The sequence below is a fragment of the Sinocyclocheilus rhinocerous genome, unplaced genomic scaffold, assembly GCF_001515625.1.
Source record: "Sinocyclocheilus rhinocerous isolate Xijiao unplaced genomic scaffold, SAMN03320098_v1.1 scaffold171, whole genome shotgun sequence".
Classification (NCBI taxonomy): domain Eukaryota; kingdom Metazoa; phylum Chordata; class Actinopteri; order Cypriniformes; family Cyprinidae; genus Sinocyclocheilus; species Sinocyclocheilus rhinocerous.
In genome coordinates this window covers 794774-811627 of record NW_015642206.1, presented here as the reverse complement: position 1 = coordinate 811627, position 16854 = coordinate 794774, and the positions used below count along the sequence as shown (strand labels likewise).

The following is a 16854-nucleotide window of genomic DNA, read 5'->3' as shown; positions in this document are numbered from 1 at the left end:
GGGCATTTAAAGGAACTAGAAGGGATTTGTCCCAGTTTATTTTATAGCCAGAGAAGTGATTAAACTGGGTGAATACTTTTATTAAGGAAACATAGGAAACATGTATATTAGTGAAATATAATAGTATGTCGTCTGCGTAAAGAGAAATTTTATCTTGTATAACTTGTATAACTATGGGTGATATAAGAGAATCTAGTCTAATCGACTGTGCTAACGGTTCTACTGATAGAGCAAAAAGTAAGGGGGAAAGTGGGCAGCCCTGACGGGTACCACGATGCAGAGGAAATGGCTTTGACAAGATATTACCCGTTAATACAACTGCAAGAGGATTAGTATAAAGTGTTTTGACCATAGATATGAAAATTTTACCAAAGCCAAAATTCTCCAAAACTATCCAAAGATACTCCCAACTTACCCTATCAAAGGCCTTTTGCGCATCTATAGTAAAGACAGCTGCAGGTAACGCATCCCTTTCAGATGCATGAATAATATGTAAAAAACGTCTGACATTATCGGATGCAAGTCTCCCTTTTAAAAATCCAGATTGATCAAAATGAATTAGTTTACTTACGGATAATTCAAGCCTCTTGACTAAAAGCTTAGCAAAAAGCTTTAACTCTGTTGTAATTAAAGATATCGGCCTATAACTACCACAATTCAGAGGACTTGCCTTTCTTAAGCAACACCGAAATAAGTGATGTGTTTTGATCACGATGAAATGAACCAATGCTAAGAGCATGATTGAAAGAATTTAGGAGAAGTGGTCCAATACTGTCCCAAAGTTCCAGGAATAGCTCTGGAGGAAAACCATCCAATCCTGGAGATTTACCTCTTTTCATTGAAGACAATGCATCTTTTAATTCGATAATAGTGGGAGGTGTATCAAGAAACTCTGTTTCTTCATTGGACGAAGAGGGTAAAATTAAGCTTCGAAAGATACAATTTAAGAACAGTTGGGTCAAAAAACGATTCGGCTTCATACAGATTGGAATAAAAATGTCTAAAAGTATCATTAATTTCCTCTGCATCATAGGTAACAGGTCCTGATGGGATTTCGATTGCATTAATAATAGAAAATGACTCATTCTGCTTTATTTTCGCAGCTGAAAGTCTACTTGAGCTTTCGCTTTGACTATAGTAGGTCACTTTTGTATGGTGTATTGAGAATTCTGCTTCTCAATACACCGTATTTCAGTAAGTTATTTAACTCAAATTTCAAAGCTAGAAGGGATTCCTGTTTTTGCTCAGAAAACTGACGCTTTTGATCTGATTCCAATACTTGAATTTCCTTTTCTAGTTGTGAAATTCTGTAGTGTCTGGACGCCTTCATATAAGAAGCAAATGCGATAGCTTCACCCCTAATAAAGCATTTGGTTGTTTCCCAGAGTATTTGGGGTGAAGATACTGATTCCCGATTAATTTCTAAAAATGTTCTGAGATTGACTTTCAATTGCTTCAGAAACTCTGAGTTCTGAAGTAACGTTGTATTAAAGCACCACCTGTGTGCACGTTTAGCAGACAGATCATATTTTCACATGTGACCAACAATTCCTCAACAAATATAAAATATCATAATCAAATATCATCAACATATTCATCTGACGGTGGTGACAAAAACCTGAATTTGTAGTCATTTTAACTATCAAATACATTGAATCAATCAATTACTGTATTAAAACAAACACAACAAACAGTGAGCATGTTATTGTTTATAAAGCTCTTTTTCAAGATTCACATTTAAGTATTTTGATGTATCATTGGAACACAAATGATCTATTTTCTCTCATCTCAGAACAGTATTTCTGCTGTGCATCTGCTATGGTAACAAGGTAACTTTTAAAAACATTTAAATGAACAAATAAAACAATTAGTTGTACCTCTATCCAATTACATTCACCAGGATCTTAAAGGGTTCGTTCACCCAATTTGCTTTTTGCGTAACCCTTTGACCACCATTCCTTGTCATTTCAGTGCCAGTTACTTCGGTCGTGACGTCTAATAATAACATAGTCCTGTAAGATGATAATGAACTATTATGGGATGAATGATGTGCAGCGTCTTACTGTGTGTGCGCATGTGATTGCAAATGACAAAGTGATAAAATATAATCAGCATTAAATACATTCACCCAACATCACCCCTCTCACTGTGTTCGTGCCACCCCAGGATTTCCAAAGAGTGTAATCAGAGATGTATGGTTCACACTACCTCTTGGAGGAAACAAGAGTTTTTGACAGCAGGGCGGCAACATCTCTCTGCCATTCTCACATGGTTCTGAGTAGCATTAAGAACAAAGCCTGCTGGGATGTTTCTGTACCTTCGGGCAAACTCGTACACATACCTAAGGGGAAAGAAAACAACATATGACATCAATGCGGTAAATCAAAGCCCTCCAAGACATGATTCATAAAGGGCACAGCATATTCTGTTACCCTGTTAGTAACTTCTAATCAGAAATCAAAGCCACCAAAGTGTTTCTTTGTTTTATTCCTATGAAAACAGCACATAATCGTCATGTTTAGGCATGAATGGGGGTGTGTTGTCATCAAAAGATTTTATTATGAAAAACTGTTGTCATAATGCTCCCAAGGCTTATTTTAGAACAGAATGATTCATATGACTGCACCAAATTTAGCTTCATTATGCAGATCTGTGTTGAGAAGAGGTATAAAATAAGTGAGATATGTATGAACTAAAAGGGTTTCGGTCACGAGGTCTATTTTATGTAAGCAAAACAAACATAATTAATTACATGACATTATATAAAAGTGATTACCATCCATGTACCAAAGGAGTTGAACTTCAAAACATCTAGATTTTTCTTTGTTAAAATTATAAAACATAAATTATGACTGTTTACATATCCTAAATATATATTATGGCAATTGATTAATCTTTAATCAGCAACTATTTATAAGGGAAAAAAGTAATACTATGTAAGAACCAGGTTCGTCAATTTGTGTGGATGTTTGTCAAAACAAAACCTGTGAACCTGCAAACTCACATCTGCTGTTCATAAAGCTAAAATCAGCTTTATGCTGCCCACACTGCTTTAAACAGTATGTTTTACAAGAAAATACTATTTCAGTTTTTAATTTAAATTTTAATTCAAAGTATTACTGGGGATTCCTTTGTAATTTACTAGTACTTTCTGTCTGAAAATTCAGTGATTTTTCAGTGTTTATGTATTTCTATATTTGTATCTTATGCACCCAAACAAACTAACAGAAAACGAAATATATAAAATAATGGTTATACATGCCGATAGGAATGTCACGATCGCTACTGTGAGGGAGTGCAGAGCGAGGAACGAGGAGACGTGGAGTACATCAACAAGGAGACTTTAATGAAATCAAGGGAACCAGGAAAACACACGTAGCAGTGGAGGTTGACATAATACCGGACCAGGAAACTCAAAACAGGAAACACTATAAATACACATGACTAGACGATGGGCTGACGAGACACACCTTGAACTAATGAAACAATAATAAGGACAGGAAAGGGAAGCACCAAATAAGGGCATAGGAGGAACATGGGGGAAAACCAGGACATGGAGCACGTGGGGAACAAAACACAAAACACAACACACGGAACAGAGTCTGACATTACTCCCCCCTCCCGTAAGGCGTGTCCCATGCGGTAACAATTCCACTGGGGGGGCGCCCTGGAGGCTGGTGTAGGACTGGGACACGGGGAATACCTCCAGGGCAGATCAGGCAGTCCAGGGTGCCATGGCGGCACAGGGAGCTCAGGGGCCATGGCGGAGCAGGGAGCTCTGGAAGCCATAGTGGAGCAGGCAGCGGGCTTGACTGAGGAATGGCCAGCAGGCTAGACTTCGGAGCGGCCGGCGGGCTGGATTGAGCGGCGACTTCCATGCCGCGGGGGGAAAAACCAGGAAAACAAAAGACTTTTAAAAAACGAAAAACAAACACGGGGAGAAGGGGCGCCGCTTACTGTCTTGGTCCGGTATTCTGTCACATTCGCTACTATGAGGGAGCGCGGAGCGAGGAACGAGGAGACGTGGAGTACATCAACAAGGAGACTCTAAAGAAATCAAGGGAACCAGGAAAACACACGTAGCAGTGGAGGTTGACATAATACCGGACCAGGAAACTCAAAAAAGGAAACACTATAAAAACACATGACTAGACGATGGGATGACGAGACACACCTGGAACTAATGAAACAATAATAAGGAACGGGAAGGACCAAATAAGGACATAGGAGGAACACGGGGGAAAACCAGGACATGGAGCATGTGGGGAACAAAACACAAGACACAACACACGGAACAGAGTCTGACAAGGAAGCTATAGAGAGTCTGATTTAAAAGACCATATCGGTTTGGTATCGTTGAAGGGGTACTTGAACCTGACTAATGGGGCTTTGAGGGTACATGTTTTGCTCATTTTGTTCAATTCGACTAAAGCACTTTTTGATGTATAGAATTTTTGCTATACAGAAACCTGCTTTAGTGCATGAACAAAAGGTACTTATCTCCCCTCACTACTAATGCAACCACAATCAGAGGAGACTATAATCACCAAAAAAGCAATTAGCACTTTGATAAAGGTGGCAATATCTTATTTATTTATTTCGTTTATTTCAGGACTAAGTCCTTCTAAGTGCCATTAAAGTCCAAAAGAAAATACTGTATTATTACTTAAATTGACTTCAAATAGAAGTTCTGACCAAGTGGCCTCCCCTGAGGCAAACCAGTCCAAAGCAATTATCACTTCCACGACACTATTAAGCCCAAATGTCTTTTCTAGGCAAAAAAGGGGATAAGATTTACCAAAGCATGTTCAACAAATAAGGTAATATTGTCTCTAGCTCCGTGGCTAAATTACACACAATCAAACATGATGGTATTCATTTTAAAATGAACTCCCAGTAGAGCAGTGGAGAAAAAAGACCCTTGACATCCTGAAAATGTTTGAAAGTAGGCTATTACAACTCACAAACGTGCAAGAAACTAAAGCACCACAGAATTTGCAGCTTTAGGAACTGCTCTTGTGGAATCAGGATTGGGAATTCATGCAGGACATTTGGTGGTACTTTACCAAAGCATGTTCAACAAATAAGGTAATATTGTCTCTAGCTCCGTGGCTAAATTACACACAATCAAACATGATGGTATTCATTTTAAAATGAACTCCCAGTAGAGCAGTGGAGAAAAAAGACCCTTGACATCCCGAAAATGTTTGAAAGTAGGCTATTACAACTCACAAACGTGTAAGAAACTAAAGCACCACAGAATTTGCAGCTTTAGGAACTGCTTTTGTGGAATCAGGATTGGGAATACATGCAGGACATTTGGTGGTACCACTGTATGGAAACTTAATTGTGTAAATGTATAGCTCTCAGTTATCTAAAAGCCAATTGCTGGTGCAGTGTGAACTGGCCTTAATACAAGTCTATAGATTCTGAAAAGTGTTTAATATCCAAAATGTGGCACTCAATGGTAAAATGATGAATAAAACCACCTATGAAAGAGATCATGACTAGAGATTATAACTGATTAGAAATGACTGGCAGACAAAAAGTTGTCAAAATAAACAATTTGTACACATATTTATTATATTACACTTTGATTAAATAACTGAAAAACTGGTCTCAGAATTGTATATGAATGATGTGTTGTTGAAAGGAAACAGTGGATGAATAATATGAAATCTTTGGTTTCTTGAGGCAATGCTCTCCAATCTTTAAAACCAGTAGCAGTCTTTTTAGAGTCTTTTTATCAGTACGACACTAACAAAGGGATGCTATCATAATTCATTAGACTGACATGGAAAATATGCTATACAGGAGAACAGTTTTGAAAAAAATCATGGCTATTCAGAGAAACTAAATGGCCAGTGATTTTTCTGAGGTAATGTAATTGGGATACATCATTCTATTGAATGCATTCAGAAGGAAATGCTGAATTTGCAGATCCAAGTTGTGAGAGATGCTTTTCTACCATTTATAGGATTTATAATTTATAAGATTTAATATGATTTATAAGAACAGGCATATTGCATTTTTACTCCGGTAATATTTTCTAATATACTCTTTTACAGCTGCAAATCAAGAAACAAATGCCTACTTAAAAGAAGTGTAAAGTTGAAACTAGTTAGGGGGAATAATTAGTACTTTTAAACATCATCAAGTTTATTTCAGAAAGGCTAGATAAAGCCTTTCAAATAGAGGATTTCTGAAGACTTGTTAGTAGCAATGTGTTTATGCTAAAGAAAATGAGAGAAGAAAGTGACCGGTGGGTGAACAAGAATGCTACATTGACTTCTTCTGTTTTTATTTCCACTAATAAGACTGAAACATTGTTGCCTTGATAAGGACTCTTAATAGGACAAATCTCACCTGACAGCATAGTCCTTCTCATCTTTAATGAACTCGTGCAGATCTCTTCATTTGTGGGCTCCAGTAGAGAAGGCAGCTTATCTGCAGAGTACCGTAGTGAGGCCAGACAAAGTTTCCTCTCTTGACCCTGAAGTGTGCAGCACTGCTCGATGCCTGGATATTTAGGGAATGGTACTTAAAAGAAGTGTAAAGTTGAAACTAGTTAGGGGGAATAATTAGTACTTTTAAACATCATCAAGTTTATTTCAGAAAGGCTAGATAAAGCCTTTCAAATAGAGGATTTCTGAAGACTTGTTAGTAGCAATGTGTTTATGCTAAAGAAAATGAGAGAAGAAAGTGACCGGTGGGTGAACAAGAATGCTACATTGACTTCTTCTGTTTTTATTTCCACTAATAAGACTGAAACATTGTTGCCTTGATAAGGACTCTTAATAGGACAAATCTCACCTGACAGCATAGTCCTTCTCATCTTTAATGAACTCGTGCAGATCTCTTCATTTGTGGGCTCCAGTAGAGAAGGCAGCTTATCTGCAGAGTACCGTAGTGAGGCCAGACAAAGTTTCCTCTCTTGACCCTGAAGTGTGCAGCACTGCTCGATGCCTGGATGTTTAGGGAATGGAGAGTCCTTTCCGCATGACTTCTCAGAGATCTCTGTAGCCTTGGATAGAGATTGCTATGTAAATAAAAAGCAAGCAACACAACACAAAAGCAAAGGCAAAACAAAACCACAGTACTGAAGATATGAACAATTTTGTCTAGTATGTGTGACGTCTATAATGAAACGCGTTTCATTACAAATCCATTCATCATGGTTGGGGATGTGATTTTAGCTTTTAATGTACTTCTCATTTAGTATAGTTTCAATAAGCCGTAATGGTCCTTTAATGGCATTAAGACAATCGGATACATCATAATGGCTATCATATGTGCTATGAACTTAAGTCTTCAGTATTTTGAGGTAGATGAGGAAATTCTGCTCAAGTAATTATTTTTTAATGAAATGAATGTAAGCTGTCCCCAGGGAAAGACAATGATACAATGAATGAAGCAGCGAGTGCTGTGTGCCGTGCGCCCACACCAACTAACACGCACTGTAATTAATTTGCATTGAAGTGTGCCAAGGATTGGGCCTGGAACTGACAACGGGAACTTTCCAGAGTTGAGCTGGAGTTGCCTCTAGTCAAGATATATATTATTATCTCCATGCACAAATTAAAGGAGAGTTTTATTTGTATTTTTAACGTAAGAGGCTTTCTTTGAAAACAAAGCCTGCATCTAAGCAACAGTATACCACAGATAATAAATGCATTCTCCAAACCACTTATCCTCTGTAGGGTCGTGGGTAAGCAAATATTCCAGCATATCACTGTTTTTATGAAAACGTGTCCTGAGGCATCTGGCACCAAGACATTAGCAGCAGATCCTTGCAAGTTGTGAAGTGGTGCCTCCATGGATCAGATTTGTTGGTCTAGCACATCCCATGGAGCGCAACTGGATAGAAATCTGGGGAATTTGGAGGCCAAGGGAACACTTTGAACTCTTTGCCATGTTTCTCAAACCATTCCTGAACAATTTTTGCAGTGTGGCAGGGTGCATTGCTGAAAGAGGCCACTGCAACCAGGGAACACTATTGCCATGGAGGGGTGTACGTGGTCTGCACTCTGCAACAATCTTTAGGTGATACATAACATCCATGTGTGCCAACAACTGTGGCACTGCTCACATTCAAACATGTTTTTATAACAGCTACATTTTTTTCTCCTTATTTTTTCTCTTTAATGAGACCAGAATTGCTTAATCACAAACCCCAAATAATGGCTAAACTGCCTCTCTCCCATCGCTGGTCATATCAGTCTTATATGAATTGACAGCCACTGCAAAGGTCTGGCTAACACTAATGTGCTTATACGGAATGAAAACAAGCTTGACAACAGGAACACATGGAAATGTAATTAAATGAACTTAGCTGTAGCTTATGATGAAGACTGAGCCTGAGAGATTTAGCAAGATGAGATTTATACAGTCAGGCATAATAAAAAGTACAACCTGTCAATGAGAAGACCATCAAGGGTGAAAGACTTCTGAAACGATGGGCTGTGTGAGTTAGGGATGTAATTAAGTTAACTACCTCCAGAACTTCCACAGTAATTAGAATGAGCATGAGTCTATTTGAGGTATGCTGTGCTACATCTAGCATGTGATTCTGCTCCAGTTCTGCTTAATGTTCATGCCTCAGAAAGCACAGCCTGGAAGTAATTGATAAAGAGTGTATAAACTTAGCATATCCTACATTTAGCTATGGTAGATTTTGGTATCTTAATGGGTTTAGCTATCATCAACTCAGCCCTTTAGATATTAATAAACAATTGAATGCATTTAACTTAGGCCTAGCACACTTTAACATTTAAATATAGGGTCATTTTAAATCATGGGTTATCTTGTTTCAGTTCACACTTGGGTTAGCAATTAATCCAATTAATAATGGGTATTCAGGTTTCACAATGTCACACATGTCCACTCTTTGGTTAACATGCTTTTGCATATATTCATGAAGTCAATAAAATGTATTTGGTAATTAAGCTCAACAGCTGCTTTATTAAGTAAGCATCCATCTGTGCACATGTCATCCACTCTGTTTTAAGTCTCCAGATGCACGCAAAAACAAAGGCAAATAAATACAGAGTTCTGGCATGAAACTCTAGATGGCGCAGTCTGATAGGTCTAACTCAATCTGACCTAATGACATCATCACATGGCACAGCTGATTTGTTCTCTCCTGTATCGGTAGCCAATGAGCTTGTGCTCAACATTCAATATATGACTAGGGCTTGCCGTAGCAGTCGCAGCTTGCTTCAGAACAGCGAATGCTCTTCCAATCCATATCGCTGTGCGTATTGTGTGGTCTGCCTAATTGAATTCAAAAATGAGCAACCATAATCAAGTTTAAACTAAGTGTCATGTTAGCAGTTTGCATTGTATGCAGGAGCGAATATTAAGCATACTAGCAGCAGCTGTGTTTATACAGCTGGAGCAAAAGGCAGTTTAGAGCATATGTAATTGCTCTGAAGACACGCTGATAGCAACGGACATGAAACAGGTTAAATGAAATAAGCATTATTGTATATGCATTTCAAGGGGGGTTCGCCATATACATCGGCGATTATCCCAGTGTTCACGTTTGTTAATTCTAAGGTCGATGTTTTCATTGTGATGAGTGTGTGGTTGATTTCAGCTAGTGTTTTGGCTTGTATTGTCCCTTCTATGTTTCCTGCTTTGTGGGGGGTTATTTCATGTAGGTTATATTTGCAGCAGCAATATTTCTTACATGCTCACAGCAGCATGTTGTGGATGTTTTGGCAGTAGCAAGTCTCGGTACTTGCTCTGCCGCAGCAGCAGCAGCGTAGCAGATCTATTCCGCCAAGACCAAATACATTAACATTGTCATGTACATTACCATGCCAATCCCTCCGAGAGTTGTCATGACAGAAGCAACCATAATCAAGTTTAAACTAAGTGTCATGTTAGCAGTTTGCATTGTATGCAGGAGCGAATATTAAGCATATTAGCAGCAGCATTTAGCATCTGTGTTTATACAGCTGGAGCAAAAGGCAGTTTAGAGCATATGTAATTGCTCTGAAGACACGCTGATAGCAACGGACATGAAACAGGTTAAATGAAATAAGCATTATTGTATATGCATTTCAAGGGGGGTTCGCCATATACATCGGCGATTATCCCAGTGTTCACGTTTGTTAATTCTAAGGTCGATGTTTTCATTGTGATCAGTGTGTGGTTGATTTCAGCTAGTGTTTTGGCTTGTATTGTCCCCTCTATGTTTCCTGCTTTGTGGGGGGTTATTTCATGTAGGTTATATTTGCAGCAGCAATATTTCTTACATGCTCACAGCAGCATGTTGTGGATGTATTGGCAGTAGCAAGTCTCGGTCCTTGCTCTGCCGCAGCAGCAGCAGCGTAGCAGATCTATTCCGCCAAGACCAAATATATTAACATTGTCATGTACATTACCATGCCAATCCCTCCGAGAGTTGTCATGACAGAACTGCAGTTAACGTGTTTCCCGTTACTTTTCTTTCTAGACACTGGAACTAAACACAGTTGCAAGAAAGTTTTTTGACCGTGCAAAAAGCACATTATTATTTACTAAAGTCAATTCTGAAGACATTCGTCATGTGACTGATCACTCGTCAAATGCAGCAGACAGCGAAAAATACTGGGCCAATTTCACGCCTTTGAGACTTCTCAAAAAATAAATCTGTCACTGGTAAACCATCTTATATAATGTAATGAAATAGGCTACTATGAAAAAATATTTAGTCAAAGTACAAGGTTGATTTTTTTTTCATTGGTGAAACATGCTTTTGGCCATCATAACTAGTGTAGTTACAGCATCTACCAGCATAAAGAGGTGATTATAAACAAATAATTCCTCAGTCCCTTTGTCTCTCTCGCAGGTTTTTATTAAAAGTGGTGCTAACCCTCTTTAAAAATGACAAACATTCAATTTATATGTGATCTTAACCCAGGGTTAATAAAATGATTATAACCCATGGTTAATTTGAGAACTGAGTGCAAAAGTCAACTTTTGTGCTTTTTCTCTTTGTGAATAGATTTGTATTTGAGTAGCTCTACCAAGTAACCAAGAATTCATTTGAATGAGTTCAACTTGTCGCTAAATTCTGTTTAGCCACAAAACATGTCTTTACTAGGGGTGTAATGATATGGATCCATCGATATGGATTGATACATCGATCAAATGTTTAGCGATATAATGTAGCGATGGAGCGCTTAAAAAACGATACCAGTAGTATAAATAGGTACCTTTATTTTGACACTGTCCACATTTTCACATAATGTCTATGAACTTATTTTTGAACTATGGTTCAAACTCACCTGTCAGGGCTCGGTGATAAGGACTGCCTGAAAGGCTAGGGTGAGCATAAAAGATGCTCGGGACAGTTGACGGAAGTGTCGAGTGCTGTGTGAGAAGTTTTCTGTGTGCACACATCCGAAGCGCACACATACAGACAGCTGCATCTCAGACAGCGCACGAATATATGAGTTCTCATTCGCTTCTTTTTGTGCTTGGACGAACAAATACAGTCAAAATTACATTAAAATGCATGTCTTGGTGAATATCCTAGTAAACACTGTTGGTTAGGCCTATGTCTTAATGTAAACCAGTGATCCTCAAATCTGGCTCGCGAGATCCACTTTCCTGCAGGGTTTAGCTCCAACCCTAATCAAACAACTAACCCTGTGATTTTCTAATGATCTGGAAGATATTGATTAGCAAACTCAGGTGTGTTTGATTAGGGTTAGAGCTAAACTCTGCAGGAAAGTGGATCTTGCGAGCCAGATTTGAGGATCACCGATGTAAACAGTTGAGAAAGAAAACGCATGTGTATCAGTATATTGGATCCATGCTTTTGGTCCTAAAGTGAAAGCAGACTAATAATAAACCTGCCCATAGTAGCAGCCAAAAAAGTTTCAACAGCTTTATTTTTGTAATTTCTTTGTATTTATTTTTCTCCATTAATGTATTTTTTTCTATAACTAGAGTACCTAATTTTTGTTGTTTCCTAATGAGTATTTACACTATATTTTACACATTGCACATTCTAGCACAGAAGCCTGAAAGACTTTCTTGATTGTTGTCCCGTCATAAGCTTTCATAAAACTACTGATCTCATGTATGAGTTGATTTTTTTTTCAATTATTTATTTTTCTTCATTATTATAAAAAAAAAATAAAATAAAAAAGTGTACGCCTATTTTTTTGTTGTGAATGTCCCAATTGGGGTATAAGATATGGAAATTTGAGAAAGTAAATGTTCGTTTTATATTTTGGTTGCATTTGTGAGTTAATAAAAAAACGTTGCTGGTTGTGTAAAATAGGTACATACTATCATAATATCGATATACTCCTGCGTCGAATCACCGTATAATTTTGAGGTATCTGCAAATATCGTATCGATATCATCATATCGTGATGAACCATCTGAGTTACACCCCTAGACTTGACCATAGAGGACAACCACTTACTCCTTTATCATAGCAGTCAGGGCTGGCATCATCTTTACAGCATTTTTCTGCAAGTTTGGTCATTTCATCTGCCACACAACTGACCTCCTGGAATGTGCCATTCGGGAACTTTTGACTGTAGAGGACAGTGACCGTGCGGGAGGATCAAAGGTGAAAATAGGTTACGGAAGCATGTTCAGAGAATCTCTACTAATTACATCAGAAATGCAGGGATATTGTATGGACAAAAAGTAAATAACAGTGAAAAATTAACTGCAAAATTTATGGAATAAAATACTTTTTAAAACTTTTTAAAACTTAAAACCCAAATATTTTGCACATATAAAGAAGCAGTGAATTTATGTCCATGAACAATGGCTGAGACTTAGAATTGTGTAAATCCTCAGGGAAAAGAAAATAAACTTTATACTTGCATTTCTTTGAACTTCTCAATTCCAATAGCTTTGAGCTCTTGGCAAACATTTTCCTTGGCGTAGTTCTTGCCTGTAGAGATACAAAAAATATTATAAAGAATAATTGCATAAGCACAAAATAAATACATTAGTCAACATAGCTGTAATTTCCAATGGATTTTCTTTTATAGTGCATTTATTCATCAGCTGTTTCACAACAGCTATTACATAATTTCAATTGCCATTCTGTTAAACTTTAGTTTAACATTATTAACACAAATCCTCAGTGTATGTGTCTATATTAAAGAAACAATATTGAGTCTGGCTGAATCCTTCCTTTTACCACAGTGGAAATGTGTGCCTGTAAAACACCGTGAAATTCAATTAAGTCTGTTCTTCCTACCTTTGTCAGCCAGCAAAGCTGGGACTATTAAAGCAGAATTTAAAATGAGAGTTGTGTCCCGCATATTTTTCCCCAGGTTACAATACGATTTCAAGATGAGTTCAAATTAGGAACTGCCTCTGTATTGCAATTTTACAAGAGACAAAAGTATGCATGGTCAAAAATTAACCAGCAAAAACAGACCGTTATGTAAATGTTTAAATGCAAACAAGACTCCGGCTTTAGACCCCATGACACGGCTTGACAGCTGGTCACTAAAACTAAAACTTTCTGACAGCAGTGACTCAAACTTAAAATGACCTACAAGAACAGCTTTTGTGAACATTTTAAAGGTTATACTCATAACCTCACATCAGAGTATTAAAGTTTATCTATAAATAGGTTAGATCTGAATTCAGATTTGAGCCTGGCATTAAAGAGTGGGCTAAAAAGCTCTTGGAAAAAAAAAAAGGATATATTAGCTTTCACTTTGATATTCAAGAAAGCTTTTCGTTCTTCTCACAGGAAAGGTTAGCAGTTATCAAAAGAGGCTTTGATATCTTGTTCCAAATGGAAGTGCACTTCAAAGTTTTAGGGAAATGCAAACAAGGGGAGTCAAGGTATTATAGGCCTATTATAGGGGTTAGCAAATTATGGTGACCTTTAATTCAACACCACAATGCCAATTTCAAGAAATTCCTATTTTAGTTGTATTACATAACCATACAAAATATCTCCTGAATTAAACACTTTGACATATTAAATGAAAGAAAACCTGTAGTGGATCAGCATATATACAAAGCTATAGCCTCCGACCTGTAGTGGATGTTAATGTTGCAGTAAATCAGCTGACTGACTGCTGGCTTAATACTGCCCTCTTGAACTCATTTCTGGCATAAGACACACAGTGTGTTAATTACATCAATTCTGATCAGCTTTTAGATTCCAGCAACTGGAACCTAAAAAGAGCAAACAAACCTTGAACACGAGTTGTAAAAATAAGGCATTAGGTACCTTAATTAACCTTTCAGATCACCTGAAAGAGCAATTATACAGTCCACGGTCATAAGGGTGATTCTGAAGAGGAGGAGCTAAAAAAACCCCCAGACAAAACAGCCAAAACAATGAATGAATGCGATATCTAACAAATTCCCAGTGATATATACTGTATATTTACATTTTCTATAACCCAATTTAGACTGTTTTTGGCTGGCTCTCTTTTGTTTTCTTAAAGTACTTTTGAGTTTTGTGCCATTATGTGTCATTTTGCAATGAAGTCTGTGTGACTGAGATTTCATGCATGAGGAGAATATAAGCATGCATTGGACACACTCTGGTCCATGCAATTTATCAGTGTGAAAGAGGGAATACATCTTCCTTCAGCTGTTGGGATAAAACAATAACACACCGAAATAGGATTGGTTTAAAAATAACACCAACACGATACAGGATAATCTTTCCAGTGTTTTTAACTGAGGATTTTGCCGCCCAAGGCTTGATGGAAGCATAACAAATGCAAAGAAATTATCAGCACGTTCAATTCTAAAGCCAAAATCTTTCCATTGACAAGACACACCTTTATTTTTAGGGCCAATTGGATAATTTTATTTAGCATTTTCTGCAGATGTTTCATCTTCATGATTCTCCACACTTCCCCAAGATATTTTTAAATTCCCTCTCCATCTTTCTCAAACAGAATGATCTTTTTGGCAGACAATTTCAATCTTACTCAAATCACCCCAAATAGCTACGTGCTGCTAACTGTTGAAGATCCATTTCTTTGTAACTATGGCTGCAGATTATAGGCTGTACCATGGACAGGGTTGAATCAATAGTATTGATCAACAATTCCCATCCCCGACCTGTTATGGTCCAATAATCCAAAAGGTAGAGCTACATTATTAGTTCATTTTGTTTTCAGCTCTGTGTTATGAAATCGGTTTCTTCTGTCACACACTGTTCACATTCTCAAAATAAAATGAAATAAATGTTTCAGTCAAAGTAATCAATGAAATCTGCTTTGGCTGAGAGTCTGTCCTACTTTTGAATCATCGGTCATTACTACACCACCATTTTCCAGACTTTAATAGGCCTATGGAGTTTTAGAGCTTTACTGGTTCACAATACATGTAGAAAGTATTGATTTTTAAGTATTGTGTACTACAAAGCCAGCTCAGTTCTTCTCATCACTCTTTCAGAGTGCTTCAGATCACAGTACAATTGACTGATTGTGTACACAACTAGCCTATACAGTTCACACAACTATTGACAGAGTTAATAAAGTCAAGGTCATATGGTTAGTAATCAGCAACTATTTTGGTTTGGTGAATAATTACGCTCAGACAGGCAGAAGGAAGGAAGTTAGGAAGGAAGGAAGATATAATTTGATTTTCTGGTTATTTTCAAACCATTGGTTCGGATCGCTTCTACATTGCAATGAGTCACATTATTCTGAACGGTCATCGTCGGATTCCAAAGGTCCTCCGTCACTGCATTTGCGTCATACTGCGGAATATTGTCTGTGAAGCCGCTAATGGCCTTACAATATATGGTATTCACTATTGTGAATAGCGAATGAGCGAATGATTCGGTGGTTCTGACCACAGTAAATGCACGAATGCGCAAATACAGCAATGCCACTGTTGCTTAGGTTTTGTGTGCCTAGTGTGCAGCACCGTGGCGAGATGCCATGATGGATGCACCTCTCTTTCCACAATGACAGCTTACAGTTCTCTTGATGTCGTCCTCACACTAAATTCATTACTACAGCAACCCATGAAAATGCACCGTGCAGGTGCCGAATATCAGCAGTCTGTAATATGAAAGTAATGCTAAGCACAGATTTTAGTAAGTAGATACCATACCAGGTTTGGCTTCTCCGGGTACGTCAATGGAGCCACCATCTTGGATCAGTCAACATGGAGACCTGTTTGACTGGAAGTCAACAGAGAAGACGTCAGGTGCGCTGGATAAACTGCCATGCGTGGTAACTGTCTGGGTGTAAATAACCCTCTGTTATTTGAATTAGCTTCCAGGATTTATATATTATTCTTATATTATTTAATTATGTCCTTTCTTAATATTAGTTAAGTGTTTGTTATATTCTGGAATGTTACTTTGCACTCTGTAAGTTATTTAACCGATAGAGACTTTTATTTTGAAAGGCGGCTTGACGGAAGTGCTCAGAGCCCGCCCATGCACGGAGATCGCGAATACAGGAGAGAGAGCGCGCAAAGACGGAAACGGATCATGGCGTTGGATTTTAGGATTAAACAAGATTATGAGATGCATTATTTGAATGCTTGGCCAAAGAGATCCAGAAAGAGATCCAGATTATGAGATGCATTATTTGAATGCTTGATCCAAAGAGAGAAAGTCCAGAGTTTTGCGACCTTAGGGAGCGTGATGGATTGTAGCGTGGTAAAAGAGCAGTTTCTGTTCTTTACACCATGACAATAACCATTCATTTAAAGCAAAAAGTCTACTGAACTTTTCGTGTCCTCGTCAATACGTGGGAAGCGGTCCTGACAAGATGATCATCGTCGCGGGCGATGTGTGGCGCACCGTCTCGATCAGGCTCCTGAAGTCCCTCTTCAGTGTCTCCGTCTGCCGCAGCTTGGTGTCGTTAACCCCCGCGTGAAGCACGACCGCTC

General features: G+C 38.1%; 1 protein-coding gene across 2 annotated transcripts in view; it reads right to left on the bottom strand.

Annotated features, from left to right (window-relative positions):
* LOC107755739 (vitamin D-binding protein-like) overlaps positions 1-13316 on the bottom strand; it is a 23274-nt gene extending 9958 nt beyond the window's left edge. The window contains exons 1-6 of one of the 2 annotated variants that reach the window (XR_001641737.1): positions 13223-13316; positions 12841-12910; positions 12428-12542; positions 6967-7024; positions 6367-6519; positions 2209-2341 (exon numbers count right to left, since the gene is read on the bottom strand). Coding sequence is in view for 1 of the 2 variants with exons in the window: in XM_016572624.1 (XP_016428110.1) it covers positions 2265-2341; positions 6367-6519; positions 6967-7024; positions 12428-12542; positions 12841-12910; positions 13223-13286 (537 nt within the window). In the remaining variant the exon portion in view is untranslated. Of the gene's footprint in view, positions 1-1808; positions 2342-6366; positions 6520-6966; positions 7025-12427; positions 12543-12840; positions 12911-13222 lie in introns of those variants that run through there. The other variant, XM_016572624.1, reaches the window with a different exon arrangement.
* Positions 13317-16854: the final 3538 nt, after the last annotated feature.